Source organism: Stegodyphus dumicola, chromosome 10 (genome assembly GCF_044657685.1).
Source record: "Stegodyphus dumicola isolate Sdum_Otavi_A_Nest chromosome 10, ASM4465768v1".
In the NCBI taxonomy this organism is placed as follows: domain Eukaryota; kingdom Metazoa; phylum Arthropoda; class Arachnida; order Araneae; family Eresidae; genus Stegodyphus; species Stegodyphus dumicola.
In genome coordinates, this window is record NC_140777.1 from 33209731 (window position 1) to 33227422 (window position 17692).

Here is a 17692-nt window from a genome sequence, read left to right on the forward strand (position 1 = left end):
TTTATAGAGATGACATCCTTGATGCTTATGTGCGCCCATGTGCCGGGGCAATAGGTGATGCTTTCCTGTTACAGGACGATAACTCAAGACCACACAGGGCTCGCATCGTAGATGATTATCTTCAACGGGAAGCAATTATGCGCATGGAATGGCCAGCTCGATCTCCGGTCTTGAATCCTATCGAGCACGTTTGAGATGATTTAGAGAGACGTCTAGCTGCTCTCAGTCTGCCCCCTTAGACCCTTGTTGCGCTTGCAACAGCAAACTCTTCCTATGGAACTGATAGACCGCATAATTGAAACCATCACGCATCACTGTATGTGCTGTATTGCTCTTAGAGGCGACCATATTCCCTATAGAAGGTACCTTTTCTATAGCAAACTGACACCTTCGATTTGTTCATTTTATACATGTGCTAATTTCTATACTACCATAATTGTCTGGTAATTTATTTTTATGTTATTTGATACCTTATTATATGTTGTATTTTGTGGGTAAGTTTCATAAAATTCTACATGTAACTTTTTCAGTAATCGTGATTTTTTGATTTTTCCTATGATAACCAGTGTATAATTTAAGGTTCTAATAAGCCACTAAAGCACCACAGGTGATAAGTTGTTTTGTATTATTTTAAGTCTCACTAGATGCAAAGAACAAGTTTTACATGAATTTTTACATTTTTGTGTTTTATCTTGTGACCACGGTAAGGATTAATGAAAGGAAATAACTCACTTTAATATGCAGAGATAATTTTTAAGGGTAAGCAGTTAGTTAAAATAATTAAATTCGGTAGTTACATAACCTTAGGCATTATGGATTTATATAGAAACTTTCTATAGCAAACTGACACCTTCGATTTGTTCATTTTATACATGTGCTAATTTCTATACTACCATAATTGTCTGGTAATTTATTTTTATGTTATTTGATACCTTATTATATGTTGTATTTTGTGGGTAAGTTTCATAAAATTCTACATGTAACGTTTCTAGTAATCGTGATTTTTGTAATTTTTCTTTAATTTATGATAACCAGTGTATGTAAGTGGCCTAGATTTTGTTGTACTCTTCATAGTCAAGACTTTTCCTGGCCAAAATTCTTCTTAACATCGCTTTCAACATTCTAACCATGTGCTCCCACCATCCTCCCCACAAGGCGGCTGTTGGAGGGTTAAAATTCCATTTGATTTTCCTGATAGTGGAAAACGACGTGATCTTCTCCCAATCTAAATTTCTTAGAGCATTGCTTGAACCAATGAAGTTTGTTCCGTTGTCAGTGTAAATTATATTTACTCTACCTCTTCGAGCCATATTATAAACTTCTGTAATACAGTCGTCCACATAAAAAGATTCTTTGAGTCGAGAAGCTGTTTGCTTCCTTTCCTCCGGAGCGTTCTCTAGATGGTAAGCTATAGTTGCTTCTAGTAAAAATGGACTAGGAGAAGCACCAAATACCACTCTACAATGTCGGAGAGTGATTATTTCTTCTCGTCTTGATAACTCCTTCCACCGCAGAAATTTGAAATATTCCCTATCGTCTGGATTCAAACTGATTTGTAAAAATACTTTATTGATGTTTGATGTTATGCCAATTGCGTTTTTCCGAAACTGCATTATCAATTTGGGTACCAATTCTAATAAATTTGGCCCCTTTTCTAAACAATTATTCAAGGAATTTCCTTTGGAATCTTTCGTCGACGCATCAAAAACCGGACGAAATTTATTGTTGTTACACCAGTTTTTATCACAGGATGATGTGGTAAATAGTGTCTCTTTTTCTCGTCTTTATCTACAATTTCAATAATTCCATCCCGAACCCACTCATTAAACACATCATCATATTCTCTTAAATGCCCAGATCGTATGAGAATTTTGGTAGTTAACGTTAACCGTTTAGTGGCTAATTCTTTATTCGTTTCTAATTCTGGACGTCCACTTTTCCATGGCAAACATACTTCATATCTTTTGTCTTCGTTTCTTTTAATAGTGTTACGGGAAAAAACCTACCGTTTCTTCATCGGTTACCTGACTTGACTTTACTTCTGCAGGACATCTTATACCGATGACATCTAGGCTCCATAATTCCGTCAAATCTAAATTATTAGCATATACAATACTTAGCATATACAGTACTCTCCAAAGATTTTGAGTAGTTTCTTTGTTTACCTTGAAGCGTCCATCCAAGTTTTGTTTTAAAAATTATTATCAAATTATTATCAATGGGCTCAATTCTCCCAGTCAATAATGCGCCAAGATAATCTACTCCTATTAATAAACCTATTTCAGGCACATATTCTCCTGTATCACTTAAGCGTATATTTTTCTTTTTCAAAATTGGATAAATATCAGGATCCTCTACATGTAGAATGGCACCACATATTTTCTTTTCGTCCAAAACTGAAATAGTGTATTTGAAATTTGAACACAAGCTTTGTAATGTAATATTGTAGACATTATGGGACTCTTGTTTACTTTCACTGCCCCCCAAAAGTCTATGACTCATCATTTCGTGATCTACAAGTTTCAATCCTAGTTTCTCCGGAATATCTTTTCGTATGAAAGATCTCTGAGTACCAGTATTAAATAATCCGCGAACGATTCCGGACTTGTCATCATTGATGATTTTAACCAATACAGTTAACACTGGAGAATTTTTTAGTGACCAAAAGAACCTGTACATCCGATTCAGATTGTTTGTCTTGTTTTGATTGATTTATATTTGGACACATAATGCTGTGGCGTTTTTTCTTGCATATAATACACTTTAAATAAGCTTTTCAGATCTTAGAATTGTGTCCTGGTTTTAAACAGACGAAACAAGCTCCTCTTTTCTTCAATGTTGCCCTTTTCGCCTCCAATGACATCTCGGTAGCCTTAAAACATTCTGAGGTATTATGAAACGACTTATTACAAAATAAACAATGTTTGCCATTTTTCTCAGCTCTTTGCTTTTCATTAGATACAATACAAGCTGCAGTGAGAATGTTTTCTTTCGTTTTAAATTTTTCAAATTGACCATTCGCAGACCCTGATCGAGCAAGTTGTAACCGCTCTTCACTTTCTACTTCCAAACGAAGAAATTCTATTAAATTTCCTAACATGTTCATTTTCTCTTTATTTTCTACACGGTTATGTGTGTGTTCCCACTCCTTGATAAGAACTTCAGGCAGAGCTGATTCTACTAAAGGATATAACATTGCTTCATGTTTTTCAGACATTATCCCTAAAGTCTCTAATGTTCGCAGCTGAGTCTCCAATTTATCATAAAGAACTCGCAAAGTAAAATTTTAGCCGCTTTTCGCTTGCGTTAAAACTAGATTTAAAAGTTCACGAACATAAATTTGAATTAATAGTTCATCTTTAGCAAAACGAGATTTCAGTTGTTCAATAGCATTATAATAGTTTTCGCCAAATGGTGGAAAACTTGCAACTAAATCTCTGGCCGATGAACCTTCTTCAGTTACTTGTAAAAGATACTGAAATTTGTCATCTGCATCAATGCTATCATCATCATGAATCTTTATAAATTGTCCCCAGTATCCTAGCCAGTTTTTAATATTACCATCAAAACGTTTCAATTCTAACTTAGGAAGACGGAAATTTCGCTTGGTTTCATTTACTACACTGGAAATATCCCCCTTTCTTTCAGTGGTTGATAACATTAAATCAACTTTCGTTTTCAAAGAAACCCACTGATTTCGATAGTTTTCCATTAAATCCATATCATTAGAAAATTCATCTTCATTAAAATTTTCCATTTCTAGCCATTTTACTTTAACTTTTTCATCTAACTGAAATAATCTGTCAGCTTTATTATTAAATATATTAAATACAGATATCAAATCAATCTTACTTACTGCTTCATCTTTTAGAACAGTGTCCACTTCTTTCAAAGAAGTTGTGAAATATTGCCGTAATTGTGTTCTTTCCCGTTTTAAATTATCCATAGTCCTGTTCCACGGACGCCAGTATTTTAAGGGATTCGAAAAATAACTATGGATTTAATATGAAAAAACACTTTTAATGCAGATATTTACAAAAGTTTAGAAGCAGTTATTCTTACAAAAAACGATAGAGCTTATTTTTAAAATATAAAACTTAAACAGAGTAGAGTTGTAGCTGGTATTACTTAAACAGATCTCTTTGTACACAACATTTCTTGTGTATATCTTTCCATCATTTTTAAGCTCGCCTTGCAGAGGGCCATCAATTATTTTTAATTTTACGTCCGTTCTTTCACGAACTCTTGAACAGGCAACATAAAGTTGACCGTGTCAAAATGCAGGCTCAGGTAAAAAAAAATGCTAACACGCTTAAGCGTTTGTCCCTGAAACTTATGGATGGTCATAGCAAAGGCAAGTTTTACAGGAAATTGTTTACGTGTCAATTGAAACGGCAACCCTGTGCCGTAGCAACTTCACCCCATTGGCTAGTACAGTTACGCAAGCAACCGATAAACTATCGGCGACAAACAAACACTTAAGCCGCATATATATATGGGGTGAATTAACATTATCTCCTCCGAAATGGCTGGCTCCCGGGCTTAGCGAAGCACACCGTTGGATTCCGCAGGTCCGTGGCACGCCATTTTGACCATTCGCGTTTTCTTGAGACTTTAATTAGCCGAGATATTAATTAAAAACTAATTTTCGTTACATTTTCCCTACATTTTCCACTTTCTTTTTTGGGTTTTCCCTATTACAGGGAATTGACTATGTGCCAAATATTCTTTTTTCTCGAATATCTACGGAACGGCGCCGAGTTGAAATTCGAGACGCGTATCCTCGGATTCCAAAAAATTCTCTGAATCCATCGATACCGTTCTCATCTTCGTACAACTTTAATCGGCCGAGATATTAATTAAAAACTGCGGAAACGTTAATTTCCTCGCTCATTTTTCCGAGTGGCAACAATAAACTATCGGCGACACACACTTTAGCCGCTTATATATATAAACAAAAGATAGATAGATGTACGTACGTCCCCCCTCAAGCACTCTTGCTCTCAATAATCGGAAACTACTTACTGAAAATAACTACCCCACCTTAATAGCAGGTAATTTAAATGCTAAACATTCCTCTTGGAACTGTAGAGTCACAAATAGAAATGGAGAAAATTTAAACAACTTCATCCACAATAGTAACATCAATCTCATTGCTCCCAATCACCCAACGCACTCTACGCACAACGGACTCGGAGATATTTTAGATACAGTTTTGATGAAAAACCTTCCTAATACTCCTAATCTTGATGTTCTCCCAGAACTTTCGTTTGACCATCTCCCTATAGTCTACAACTTTTATGGATTTTATCCCCCTCTCCCTAAAGCTCATACAAAAGTTAATTGGTATATGGTTACCGAACAGCTAAATTCTGTAAACAGCAGAGCCACACTTCGTTATGACTGCGATATTGAGCTGGAAATCACCAGATTAAACTCCAAAATTCAAAACGCTCTCAATAATGCTACCTATACAGTCAAGAATAAAAATCCCTACGGCATCCCAAAAGAAATTAAATCCCTTATACAAGAAAGAAATAGACTTAGAAAAAGATGGCATGTTACTCGCAATCCTACTGAAAAACGTCATATTAATTATTTGAACAGAAAAATAAAAGAAGACATCGCCACCCATAGATCAAATTCGTGGAATAATTTCCTAGAAAACATGGATCTTTACCCAAACTCTGTTCGGAAAGTAGCTAAATCACTCAGAAATGTTTCACCCAATCAAATTCACCCCCTGTATCACACGGGCAAATTTTACTACTCCGAAGACTCAATTGCTGAAATTCATGCAAAAGAAATAGAAAATATTTTTAAACAACATGAAAATAATAATTCTGATGACGAAGAAGATATTAATTACTCTGTCAATAGCATCTTCAACAGTCCCAGCATTAATATGTTTACGCCTGCATCTCCAAACGAAGTTCAGCAAATTATTAAAAAATAAAAGAAGCGTAAAGCTAAAGGATATGACATGATTTTTAATGAAGCGTTGCAAGCTTTACCTAGAAGATGCATACTCTTAATTACAAATATTTTTAGTGCTTGTGTTAGACTCAGCTACTCTCCATCGCAGTGGAAACACTCGATCATTGTTACCATCCCGAAACCAGGAAAAGATCCAAAGCTAGCAAAATAATTACAGACCCATCAGTCTTCTACCAGCGCTTGAAAAAGTTTTCCAACAAGTACTTAGTGCTCGTCTCACCAATAATCTAGAACGCCTTAATCTAATAGACAAGCATCAATTTGGATTCCGCAAAGGCCACATTACCACATATCAAATACTAAATTTAGTTGTATTTATTGCCCAAGAATTTACAAAAAAGAATGGAGTAGCGGCATGCTTCCCTGATTTCGAAAAAGCTTTCGATCGAGTGTGGCATGCTGGCTTACTTCATAAGCTGTCTAACTTCCTTTTTCCAAACAGCTTTATAAAGCTTATGCATTCTTATTTTAAACATCATCGATTTCAAGTGCGCTGTTGTGAAGCAATCTCTTCCAAAAAAAAAAAAAAAAAAAAAAAAAAAAAAAAAAATAAATAAAAAAAATAAAAAAAAAAGAAAAAAAGAAAAAAAAAGAAAAAAGAAAAAAAGGGGGATTTACAGTGGAGTAGCTCAGGGCAGTGTTTTAGGACCGAAGCTTTTTACAATATTCATAAATGATATGCCTCTACCTTTTCATTCTAATATACTCAAATATGCCGACGACACAGTCATCCTCACCAGTTCACGAACTCCAAATAATGCTTTAGAGAAACTTCAGCTCCAAGTCAACATTATTAACAAATTTTTTCAAGACTGAAAAATCAAACTAAATACTGATAAATGCTGCGTAGTTCTCTTCCGCAGATATAGGAAAAATATCCCAGTGAATATAAATATCCGACTCAATAACCAAGATATTCCTGTTGCCAACTCCTATAAATACTTAGGTGTCTATATTGACAAAACCCTAAATTTCAAAGATCATATTCAATATGTTACAAATAAGGCTAACGCTGCTTTCATTGCTCTCTAATCATTAATTGGAAGAAACTCTAAGTTAAACCTCCGTACCAAGAAAAATATCTAGATCTCGCTTATTCGCCTAATAATCCTCTTATGCAGTTCCAGCCTGGGCTACTGCCCGAAAAATAGACAGACAAAAATTAAATGTTCTTCAAATCAAAATCTTACGTAGCATAATGAACGCACCCTGGTTCGTGCGAAATTCTCAAATTCAAAAAGACCTGAATATCAACCCAATTCACGACAAAATCCTAATTTATGCACACAAGTTCTTTGAAGATATGAGAAATTCTCCCTATGAAGCTATTAAATCGCTTACAGACTATGACCCTACTATTGAGCACGTAGTGAAAAGACATCGAACGATCCACCACAATTCTAAGTGGTGGTAGTGTATATATATTGTAAAAAATTTTTATTTTACTATTACTCTTCAGTTACTATTCAAGAAAGATGAACTTTGTAAAGTTAGGACTTTACTTTTTATCAATGAATTCTTCGTTTTACTACTTATTTAACCAGGAATTTTACTTTTACTTTTTATTTTTACTATTTCGTATCGTGTGTTTTAAAATCAAAGTTCGTGGTCAACACCAAGTGCTTACTCTCACTCATTAGCCCTAGTGAGCCATATGACCTCATTTTCGCCCTTTACAGTTTCCTATTCATTTAATGATTATATCGCAAGTTTAGATGATTTTCAAGTGTTTCAAAAGACATAGACATTTTACTATGTTTGAACTTTATTTATTTCCAAAAACTACAAAAAACTTCATTTTTCGAATTCTGACTCCTCGATCAGTCTTAATGCCGGACGCTGATCACGTGTTTCTGCTCTTCCAGAAGCTTAGACTTTCATTTCGCCTCTCGCCGCCATTGATATAATCACACATGATATGCCATGATATGCAATCTAGCAAAACATATTTTATGAGTTCTCTCATTTATTTATCTCGCCTTCGGGCGAGGTGTATTTTTAAATACATCTCTTAAATTTTTAACTTTATGGCCTATGGTATAATGATAATATACTGCTAAGAGCTCCTAGTAGCTAAAGCCAGCAGTAAAGATATGATCCAAGACCCATGATGTACGTACGTACAGACACCACGAAACAATATATCTTCTGAAAGCATTTTAAATCAATTTTATAATCCGGTTGGGAATAAAAACGAGTCCTATATTAAGTTCTTACGTACGGATGTCAAGCGAAAACATCGTTAAATTGCATTCGATAGCGGTCAAGTTGGATATTTTCTTTGAAATGTGATATAGAGAATTTTTCATGATTACAATACTTCCTTTACTTCGTACAAAGAAGTAAAAAATAAAACTTTATCTAAACTTGTTTATAAGCATAGAATTAAGACTTAGACGACTTCACACAGAAAGAAAAAATTAAAAATCTATTTCAGAAAAGTCTCTTTTTATTCTTTTTAACGGCAATTAATTTTTATTGAAATACAACATGATAAATGAAAATATCTGATATGGACACCACATGACTTCCTTGTACGGACTATTAAATTACACGCACATTTTGTTTCACTTCATTTAAACGTATTTCCTCGAAATTCATTAGAGATATTTTTCTCATTCATTGAATCAGTTCAGTTCTCACTTCCTTGTAAAACAAAAAACATAAAAATTCAAAACAACTTCACTAAAATTTGTAAAATAGGGAAAAACCTAAAATGCAAAAGACAATTAAAACAGTTTAATTTTTTTTCAATTAAAATTAGAATTTCAAGCGCCAAAATTCGGCCAGCAGGCAAGAACACAAAATTTTCGGTGCGCAAAATTGAAAGTTAACTTTTGCTTCCATTGGCAGAAAGAAAAGACACACTTCGTACAAGGAAGTAAAAATATAAAACTTTATTAAATTCACTGTTTTACTAAGAGTTTCAAATGTAAATTTATGGCGGCCCCATTAGGGTTAGCGTCACTTTTAAATTTTTGATAATTTTACAACTATTGCATGCAGAGTAACTAACGGCATAAAAACCTTAATCGGAACATAAGAACAACCCAATTCAACCTAATAGCAAAAAATGCACAATTAACCAATATATAAGGATAAAAAAATCCTGAGCACACTGATCCGAGTAGCATAGTGAGAATACATGTATGTTAAGACCGATTGGAACGAAAAAGGGAGGTGCTCACTGGATGATATTGCAGTCCCATATAAAAAAATTCAACGTTCCATTTTAAACCCATTTTACAATCCGTTTTAGGACAAGGAGCCGTTTATTCTGTCCGTACGTGCAGATGTCACGCAAAAACATCATTCAAATGGATTCGAGAGCTGGCAAAATAGATATTTTCATTACACCACGAAGGCATGTTAAGAAGGCGGAAGAAATAACTTATAATATGATCTCCCAAATTTTTCTAAATTTCAATACTTCTTGTACAAAGAAGTGAAATTAAAATTCTATTAAAATTCTCTCATTAAGTATTTATTGTTTCCGGAAACGTACTCAGCAGAGTCATTCCTAGAGTTTTAGAGAAATACATTTACGGTATCAAATACTTATTATCTACTGCTTGGGAAAGCGATAATGTTGCACTGCGCTACACTGATAACTGAAAACCCATAGGCCATAAGTCATAACTTCATAGGTTACCGACGGATACTGGTAATCATAGGGTTGACGTTTACGGTATCGTTCTTTTGCAGTAAACGCTGTTCTTAGGTTTCATTTAATTTTAACAGTTTATCTCAATTTAATACAGTGATTCACGGCAGCGACATTATGGGATGACCGCCAATAATCATAAGTTAGAAATAACCAACGCAAATGTCACTAGCAATCATCTTGGAGGTCACTAGTGAACAACAATTATTATGGATACAAGTACTCTTCAATTCAATTTTGTTTTTAAAGCATCTTTAGCTTTATTCCATGCCTCATACTAATGGTTTGGTTTGGTTTACTTAATTATGGCAAAGCACTTTTCGACTATTTGTGTAAAGAGAGAGATGCCTTTCTGGACGACTTTCTGAGGCAAACTAGCCGTACCTACTTTATACATGGGGGAAAACACGAAGGCGTTCATGCAGCAAACTTCTTTCCTGGGGTTCGAACCCTCACCGAACTGCCAGTACAGCGAGTTTGCCGCTTGGCCATTGATGAAACCAAACAACCTAGGGATTATTAACCCCTAGTACCTGTCAATCTACAGATCACTGGTATTCAATATCCTTGTTTTTAATTTTTAATTAAAAAATCGGTTTAAATTTATTGCAGCCCCTCAGATTAATGATGCATTAGTCATTGATCCCTAGTCCCTAGTCTCGAATTTTGGCCTACGAAAAAATACAGTTCTCCATACTTTTCACTTATCTAGATGTACTGCGGCTCGACTTAGTCCGACTAATCAAAGTTCTATGGCACTTAATTGCATGCTGTTATAACGCTTTTAACAGTACAGTACTGTATTTTCTTTAATCAACGTTAAGCTAAAACTTACTCTAATATAAAAATAACAATGTTACTTCGTGTATCCATGTGAAAGTTCTGCGTTTGCCTCATGACTCTGGAACAGGTGTCTTTGTTGTCACAAATGGCGCCATCCGTATGGTGGATGAACACGTGCTCTACAGGAGTCCTCATGATTTGTCTGGATTTCGGAGGTCTGGCACCCCATGCAGCTCTCGTTACAATCTCCGGACATGCTGAAAAATTGGGTAAAAGTTCCCAATTAATATAAATATTGTTACGGATTTGGTATTTAAATAGCTAATGTTAGTAGAATTATAAATTAAATTGTCTTATTCCCCGTGCAGTGCAGCGCGTGACGAATATTAAAGGAAAGCTAAGCCAGAAAATTAAAATACAAGAGCAAATGCATTTAACATTTAATAAATAAATATCTGTTTTTGATTTCGAGAAATTGCTAGAACAATTTCGCGTATGATTTAAAAAGCTTATAAAAAGGAGGAAAACCTTTAGATTCAGTTATTTTCTTTAAGAGTTTGTTTAGAAAACTGCTCTTGTTGACTGTAGCGAATTCGCGGATTAGCTTTCTGTAGCTGTTTTGAATTAAGTTCTGTTGAATGTTTGAGTAGTTAAAAGATAACTATTGATTACTAGTGATAGATATTGAGACATTGTAGAATTTCTCTGGAGAAGTTCAAGTATTTTGTTTTATTTGTTCTGGCAATGATAAATTTTGTTCATTTTCCATCGGACTTGTGCATTCATTTTATAACGAACCCGCACTCACGCAACAATATATTTTATTATTAAAAAGTTATATAAACGTATATGTCAAAGTACAGCGAATCTTCTCTCGGTGGCCACTTTCCAGAGAAGACCACATCTAAAGGGTGTCTCAAAAAGAACGCCGGATTTGAAAAGCCCGTTATTTTTATTTGTCGTTGGCAGCATTGTTTTTGCATGTTTTGTTATCATTGAGGTTATGTTTTGATACTGTGCTTTTGTTTTCCAGGTTAATGTTGGTGGTGTATAGTCATGGAAAGATACAGTACGGAACAGTGAGTGTTGATTGTGAAAACTCACTACAAAAATGATGAAAGTTTCGCGGAAATCATTCGAAAACTCCGTACGATTAGGGGACACAACAATGCACTAAATGAATCTATTGTTCGTAGGTTAATCAAGAAATAAAAAAAAAAAAAAAAAAAAAAAAAAAAAGCCCAACAGCAGACATCAAAAGGCCGGCACGCCCTCGAAGTGGAAGGAGTGAGGCAAATGTTGCATATGGGGATCAGAGAATCCAAGAGTAATTCAGGAAAAAGACATGCATCCTCAGCGAGTTCCGGTTTGGTATGCAATTTGGAGTGGGGAATCGGTCCTTAATTTTTTGATGATGACCTAGGAAGGGCTGTCACGGTGAATGGAGTGCGTTAACCTGCAGTGCTCACTAATTTCTTTTCACTTATTTCTTTTGGTTGGATCAAATGAACATCGAAAATTTCTGGTTCCAACAAGACGGTGCAACTTGCCACACTTCAGGAGACACACTTGCTCTGCTGCGTGAGAAGTTTCCAGACAGACTCATCTCGTTACGAAGAAACCAAACCTATCCACCTCGATCTTGTGACCTGACACTTTGTGACGTTTTCCTATGGGGGTACACTAAGTCGCGAGTTTACAAAAATAAACCCGGTAATCTGCTAGAACTCAAACAAGAAATTCAACGGGTTCTTAACGAAGTTGATGGGGAAATGTGTAAGCGAGTGATGGTTAATTTCATGGACAGAACGATTGCTTGTAGGGCTACCAAGGGGATCATATGACCGATATTGTGCTTCACGTATAATCTCAACATCTCCTGAAAAGAATGGTGTGTTTTGTTTGCTTCTTTCAAATAAATAAATTCAATTTATAGTAGATTCAAATCCGGCGTTCTTTTTGAGACACCCTATAGAAGTGAGATTTAGGGAGGGATTTATTGTAAAGATTAATAAGACTGCAAAATAGCTAAAAAGTCCATTTGATTGCGTTACTTATATAAGGAATGTGTTTAGTAGTCTTGTTTTGGCCTCCTCGGTGATTGCGGTGATTTGTGCCCAGAGGGCGCACCGCAGAAAAAGTTAGTTGCGTTACAGAACGGAAGCGGACACGCCAAAATGTCGGGCGTATAACCACTAATTGAGGTAATTGCATCGTATCTGTCAGGTGGCAGAAAACTAGTATGATGTATCAATTCACATGCCAGGTGGCAGAATATGTCTATCATGTACATGCCAGGAGACATAACGCTTGTAAATATGCCAGGTGGCATACGACTTGTAAATAAATTGTAAATAAATGTACAGTAAAATATCTTGGTGCAATAGATCAAGGAACAAGCATCAACAACTTTCTGATCTTGTTGTATACGTACATTTTTTTTGGTGACACCGGCCTTGATTTGTGGAGATGAAGAATAGACGAAGAAAATTAGTGAGTTCATGACTGAAAAGCCAGGATTTAACGTGAAGAAATTCGAGGTAGGCCCTTTTTCATTTTTCCAGTTTTGAATAGAATTGTTGAATAAAAATCTTGGTGATTATTATAGTTGATAGAATCTAATGGTAAAATGGAGGCTATGAATAAGGCAAAGAAGTTGCGTACGGTGACGCGTAGCTTAACTATTAAGTTGATGAGTAAAATAGATTCTGCATTGTTAGAAGAGGGTGAAACCGCGGATGAGAAATTAAAAGAATTACTCGAAATGTTACTTGAAAAATCGCAGTTGTTGAAACAATACGATTCTGAGATTGAAAAACTTGTAATTACGGAACAGGAGTTGGAAACGGAAGTAATTTCCGCGCAGGAATATCATAAAAGAATTATAAGTTTTAAATGTAAAATTCAGGAAAAATTAAGAAAAAACGCGTGTAAAGTTGAATCTAGAAATTCTAGTGAGGAAACTATATCTCCGAAGTTGAAAACTTGTGAAGTTAATACTTTAAAATTGCTAAAATTAACGATTACAAAATATTACGGTGATCCTTGTTCTTGGCTTGAATTCTGGAATCAGTTTCGTAATTCCATTCACCAAAACGAAAGTCTCAGTTCGGTTGACAAGTTTTGTTATTTAAAATCGCTTTTGGGAGGTTTAGCTTTAAATGCTATTAGTGGATTAACATTTACTAGTGAAAACTATACGGTGGCTGTTGATATACTAAAAAACCGTTTCGGCAGAGATGACCTGCTAATTAATGCGCATATGAATAAATTGTTGAGTTTAGAACCTGTAAAATATTCCGGAAATACGGCTTCTTTGAGGAAGCTTTATGACGATATAGAAATACAAATAAGAAATTTAAATTCTTTAAATGTTACTAGTGGTTCTTATGGACATTTATTATCCCCTATTTTGTTAAATAAGAATTCACTAGGAAAAGAAACAAAATTTCGATGTTAATGAACTACTAACGTTCTTGAAAACGGAAGTGGAATGTAGGGAAACATCAATGATATTAGCGCGTTCCAAGAATTTTGATGTAAATGAAACATCAATACGAAACAAAAGTTCCCATCAAGGTTATCAAAATAAATCTTACATGCATTCTAAAAGAAATGATTACAGTACGAATAAGCAAGGTGCTTCGGTATTAACTAGTCAAAGCGAAACTCCCTCTAAATACTTTCAAAAATCACATTTTAATCCAAATCGAAAGTTCTCTACCCCGCCTAAGAAAGAGAATCAAAATGTCTGCATATTTTGTTTATCTGCTTGTCATATGAATCATGATTGCGCACTTGATTTAAAGGCTCGCCGAAAGGCATTAATGGATCGAGGTTTATGTTTTATTTGCTTTTTGAAAGGGCATCCAAAGCGTTTCTGTGCTCATAAAGATGAAAAATGCAGACTGTGCAATGTCCAAGGTTTACATAATTCGTTAATATGTGACGCCGCATCGAAAGGTTTAGAGACGGATACTTCCAATCAGACAAAACAAACGCCAATCCCTGAAGCTTCTTTTTCGCTCTTATGTAATGAAAATAATAACAAAATTAAACCGCCGACTTCCGTTCTTTTACAGACGTTTTCGGCAACAGTTAGGTGTAAAGGGGGGAACGAAAAGGTATTACGTTGTATGCTAGATTCAGGGTCAACAAAGTCATTCATCTTACGAGAAGTGGTTGATTCACTGGGGTTGAAAATTATTAATAAAGAAGCGCTTATTATTTTCACATTTGGATGCAAAGATGCAAAAGAGCGCTTGTATGATATCGTAGAAATCGTATTGCAAAATGTAAACCATCCCAATAAAAAGATAAAAATTAACGCAATAGTCATTGATTCTATAACACTAGGGCAAGTAAAAGTTCATTCTCGGTGGATACGAAAGATGGCGTTTGAGAAGGGAATAGAATTAGCAGATGCTGGTACGAGTGACGAAATTCAAGTATTAATAGGTTCGGATTATATTTGGGAAATTTTAGGAGAACGAAACGTGAAGATTTGTAAAAAATTAGTCGCAACAGAAAGCACTTTCGGTTTTGTGATTCAAGGCAAGGACGAAGAATCAAAGTGTAAGGACGCAAGAATTAATCATATAACCGTTGTAAATGAGGACTTAGATTATGAAAGAGTTAAAAAATTATGGGAATTAGAAGCAATTGGGATAAGTTCGGATAAAGAAATATCTCTTTCAGATAAAGAAATTTTAGAGTCATTTGAACGAAATACAACTTACAAGAATAAAAGGTATGAAACTCGATTATTGTGGAAAGAGGGTGTTGAAGGTTTAAATAACAATTATGAAATCGCGAAACAGCGTTTACAATTTTTAAATAATAAGTTTCAGAAAAATAGCGAGCTATATTTAAAATGTAATGAGATAATTAATGAACACTTGAGGGATGGTATAGTGGAACGGGTAGATACGTATTTAAATAGTAGTTTGAAAACGGGGTATTACATGCCTCATCACGCGGTAGTGCGCGAGCAGAAGGATTCTACAAAGGTTCGAATAGTTTTTGACGCTTCTTCTAAAAGTAAGGGAAATTTATCACTTAATGATTGTTTGGAAAGCGGACCTAATTTAAATCCTGATTTGCTAAAGATTATCATTAAATTCAGGGTACATTCAATTGCGTTTTGTGCCGACATTCAGCGTGCATTTTTAGAGGTAGGCTTAGCTAAAGAAGATGGGGATTTTTTAAAGTTTTTGTGGATAAATGAGGAAGGGTCAAATCTCGATCACAGTAATCCCAACTTACAAGTTCTCCAACACAATCGAGTTCCTTTCGGGGTCAAGTGCTCACCTTATTTATTAACAGCTACAGTAAGACTGCATTTAAAAAAAGTATGAAGATGCCTACGAAGAGGCATGCAGTATGTTAAAAGAGCTTTACGTAGATGATTTAATTTCTGGGACAGTTAATGTAGCAAAGGCCTTACATTTAAGCAAGGACATGATTTTCATTCTTAGCGAGGCCAGTATGAATTTACGTAGATGGGTTTCAAACTCACCTGAGCTGAATGAACTATGGAAACTTAATGGAATTGACTCTCGTGAAACATGTGAAGACTCTTTGGTACCGTTGAAAGTTTTAGGTCTTATCTGGGACAATGTCAATGATAATTTGAAAATAGATGTATCTCAGTTTGAGAAGTTACAAAATCTCAAAGTAACTAAACGCATCATTTTAGCAGCATGTGGTATGCTCTTTGATCCCTTAGGAATTATGAATCCATTTACTGTTCGAATTAAACTCTTAATGCAAACTATGTGGGAAAAGAATATTCAATAGGACGAAAATGTTCCCCTTGATACAGAATTCATATTTCAGGAATGGTTAAAGGAAGTTGAAAAAATAAAGTTTTTCGAAATTCCCAGACAGTACTTCAGTGATATGTGTTGGAAGTTTATAGAAGTTCACATATTTTCTGATGCCAGTCCCAAGTGTTATGGTGCTGTAGCATATTTTAGATTTAAGAAGAAAAATAAATATAAAGCAAGTTTCATAATGTCGAAATCCCGTTTGGCTCCATTAAAAAGGGTAACACTCCCTAGGCTTGAACTTTTGGGAACATTAATTTCTGCAAGATTAGGTTCGTATTTGCAATCGATATTTCCGCAGTTGGATAAGGGAAATATATTTTACTGGACTGATTCCCAAATTTGCATTCACTGGATCAAGGGATCTGCCAACGAGTGGAAACAATTTGTTAGAAATCGTGTGGTAGAAATCAAGGAGAAAACAATTTTAAACAACTGGTACTTTTGCAGTGGGAAGACAAACCCTGCTGATAAACTTACGAGAGGGATGGATGCTGTAGCTCTAATTAATGATAGTGATTGGTTTTCTGGGCCACCCTGGCTTTCAGAAGTAGATATTCGACATCACATAAACGAAACGAATACCGAAGCTGACTTGCAAAACGTTAGTGAAGAACGTAAATGTGAAAACACTTGTGTAATCTACAGAACCGTTACTAAATCTTGAACTGTACGGAAATTTAACCAAAGTACTGGGAATAATGGCTTATGTTCTGCGCTTCGTGAACAACTGTAAATCCGCTCGTGAAAAGCAATCTGGTGCGCTTACCGCCTATGAGTTACGGAAGGCTTCAGAATTTATTATAAGAAATGTTCAACTTAATGAATTTTCAGAAGAAATTAAGGCTTTAAAGACAGAACAACCGATTAAAACTAAAAGCAAAATCATTTCACTTAATCCATTTCTAGATGAAAACGAAATTTTAAGAGTGCGAGCAGTAACATCTATTCAATTAATGGGAGAACTACCTGCGAGTAGAGTGATTCCAAGTAGAACCTTTTCAAAGTTCAAAGGTTGGCGTTGATTATGCCGGCCCATTTTCTGTGAAAATGAAAAGGGGAAGAGGTATAAGACCAATTAAATGTGATATCTGTATTTTCGTTTGTTTAGCTACAAAGGCTATCCATTTAGAGATTGCTAGCGACTTATCAAGTGAAGCATTCCTAGCTGCTCTAAAACGATTTGCTTCGAGGAGAGGAAAACCTCAAGAAATAAGAAGTGATTGTGGAACTAATTTTATAGGTTCAAATAAAATCTTCAAGGAAGCAGTTTCATCTGTCGAGTCAACCTCAGAATTTCAAAGGTGGTTAGCAAATGAAAACATAAGGTGGATATTCAACCCGCCAGCTGCTCCACATCATGGTGGTATATGGGAGGCAGCTGTTAGATCTATGAAGCTGCATCTAAAGAAATGTGTTG

The 17692-nt window shown here is 35.2% G+C and overlaps 1 protein-coding gene across 1 annotated transcript in view; it reads right to left on the reverse strand.

The window, feature by feature from the left end:
• LOC118179401 (peptidoglycan-recognition protein SC2-like) overlaps positions 1–17692 on the reverse strand; it is a 43537-nt gene that overhangs the window by 5739 nt on the left and 20106 nt on the right. Inside the window, exon 3 of the mRNA XM_035348571.2 lies at positions 10522–10701. Coding sequence (XP_035204462.1) covers positions 10522–10701 — 180 coding nt within the window. The remainder of the gene's footprint in view (positions 1–10521; positions 10702–17692) is intronic.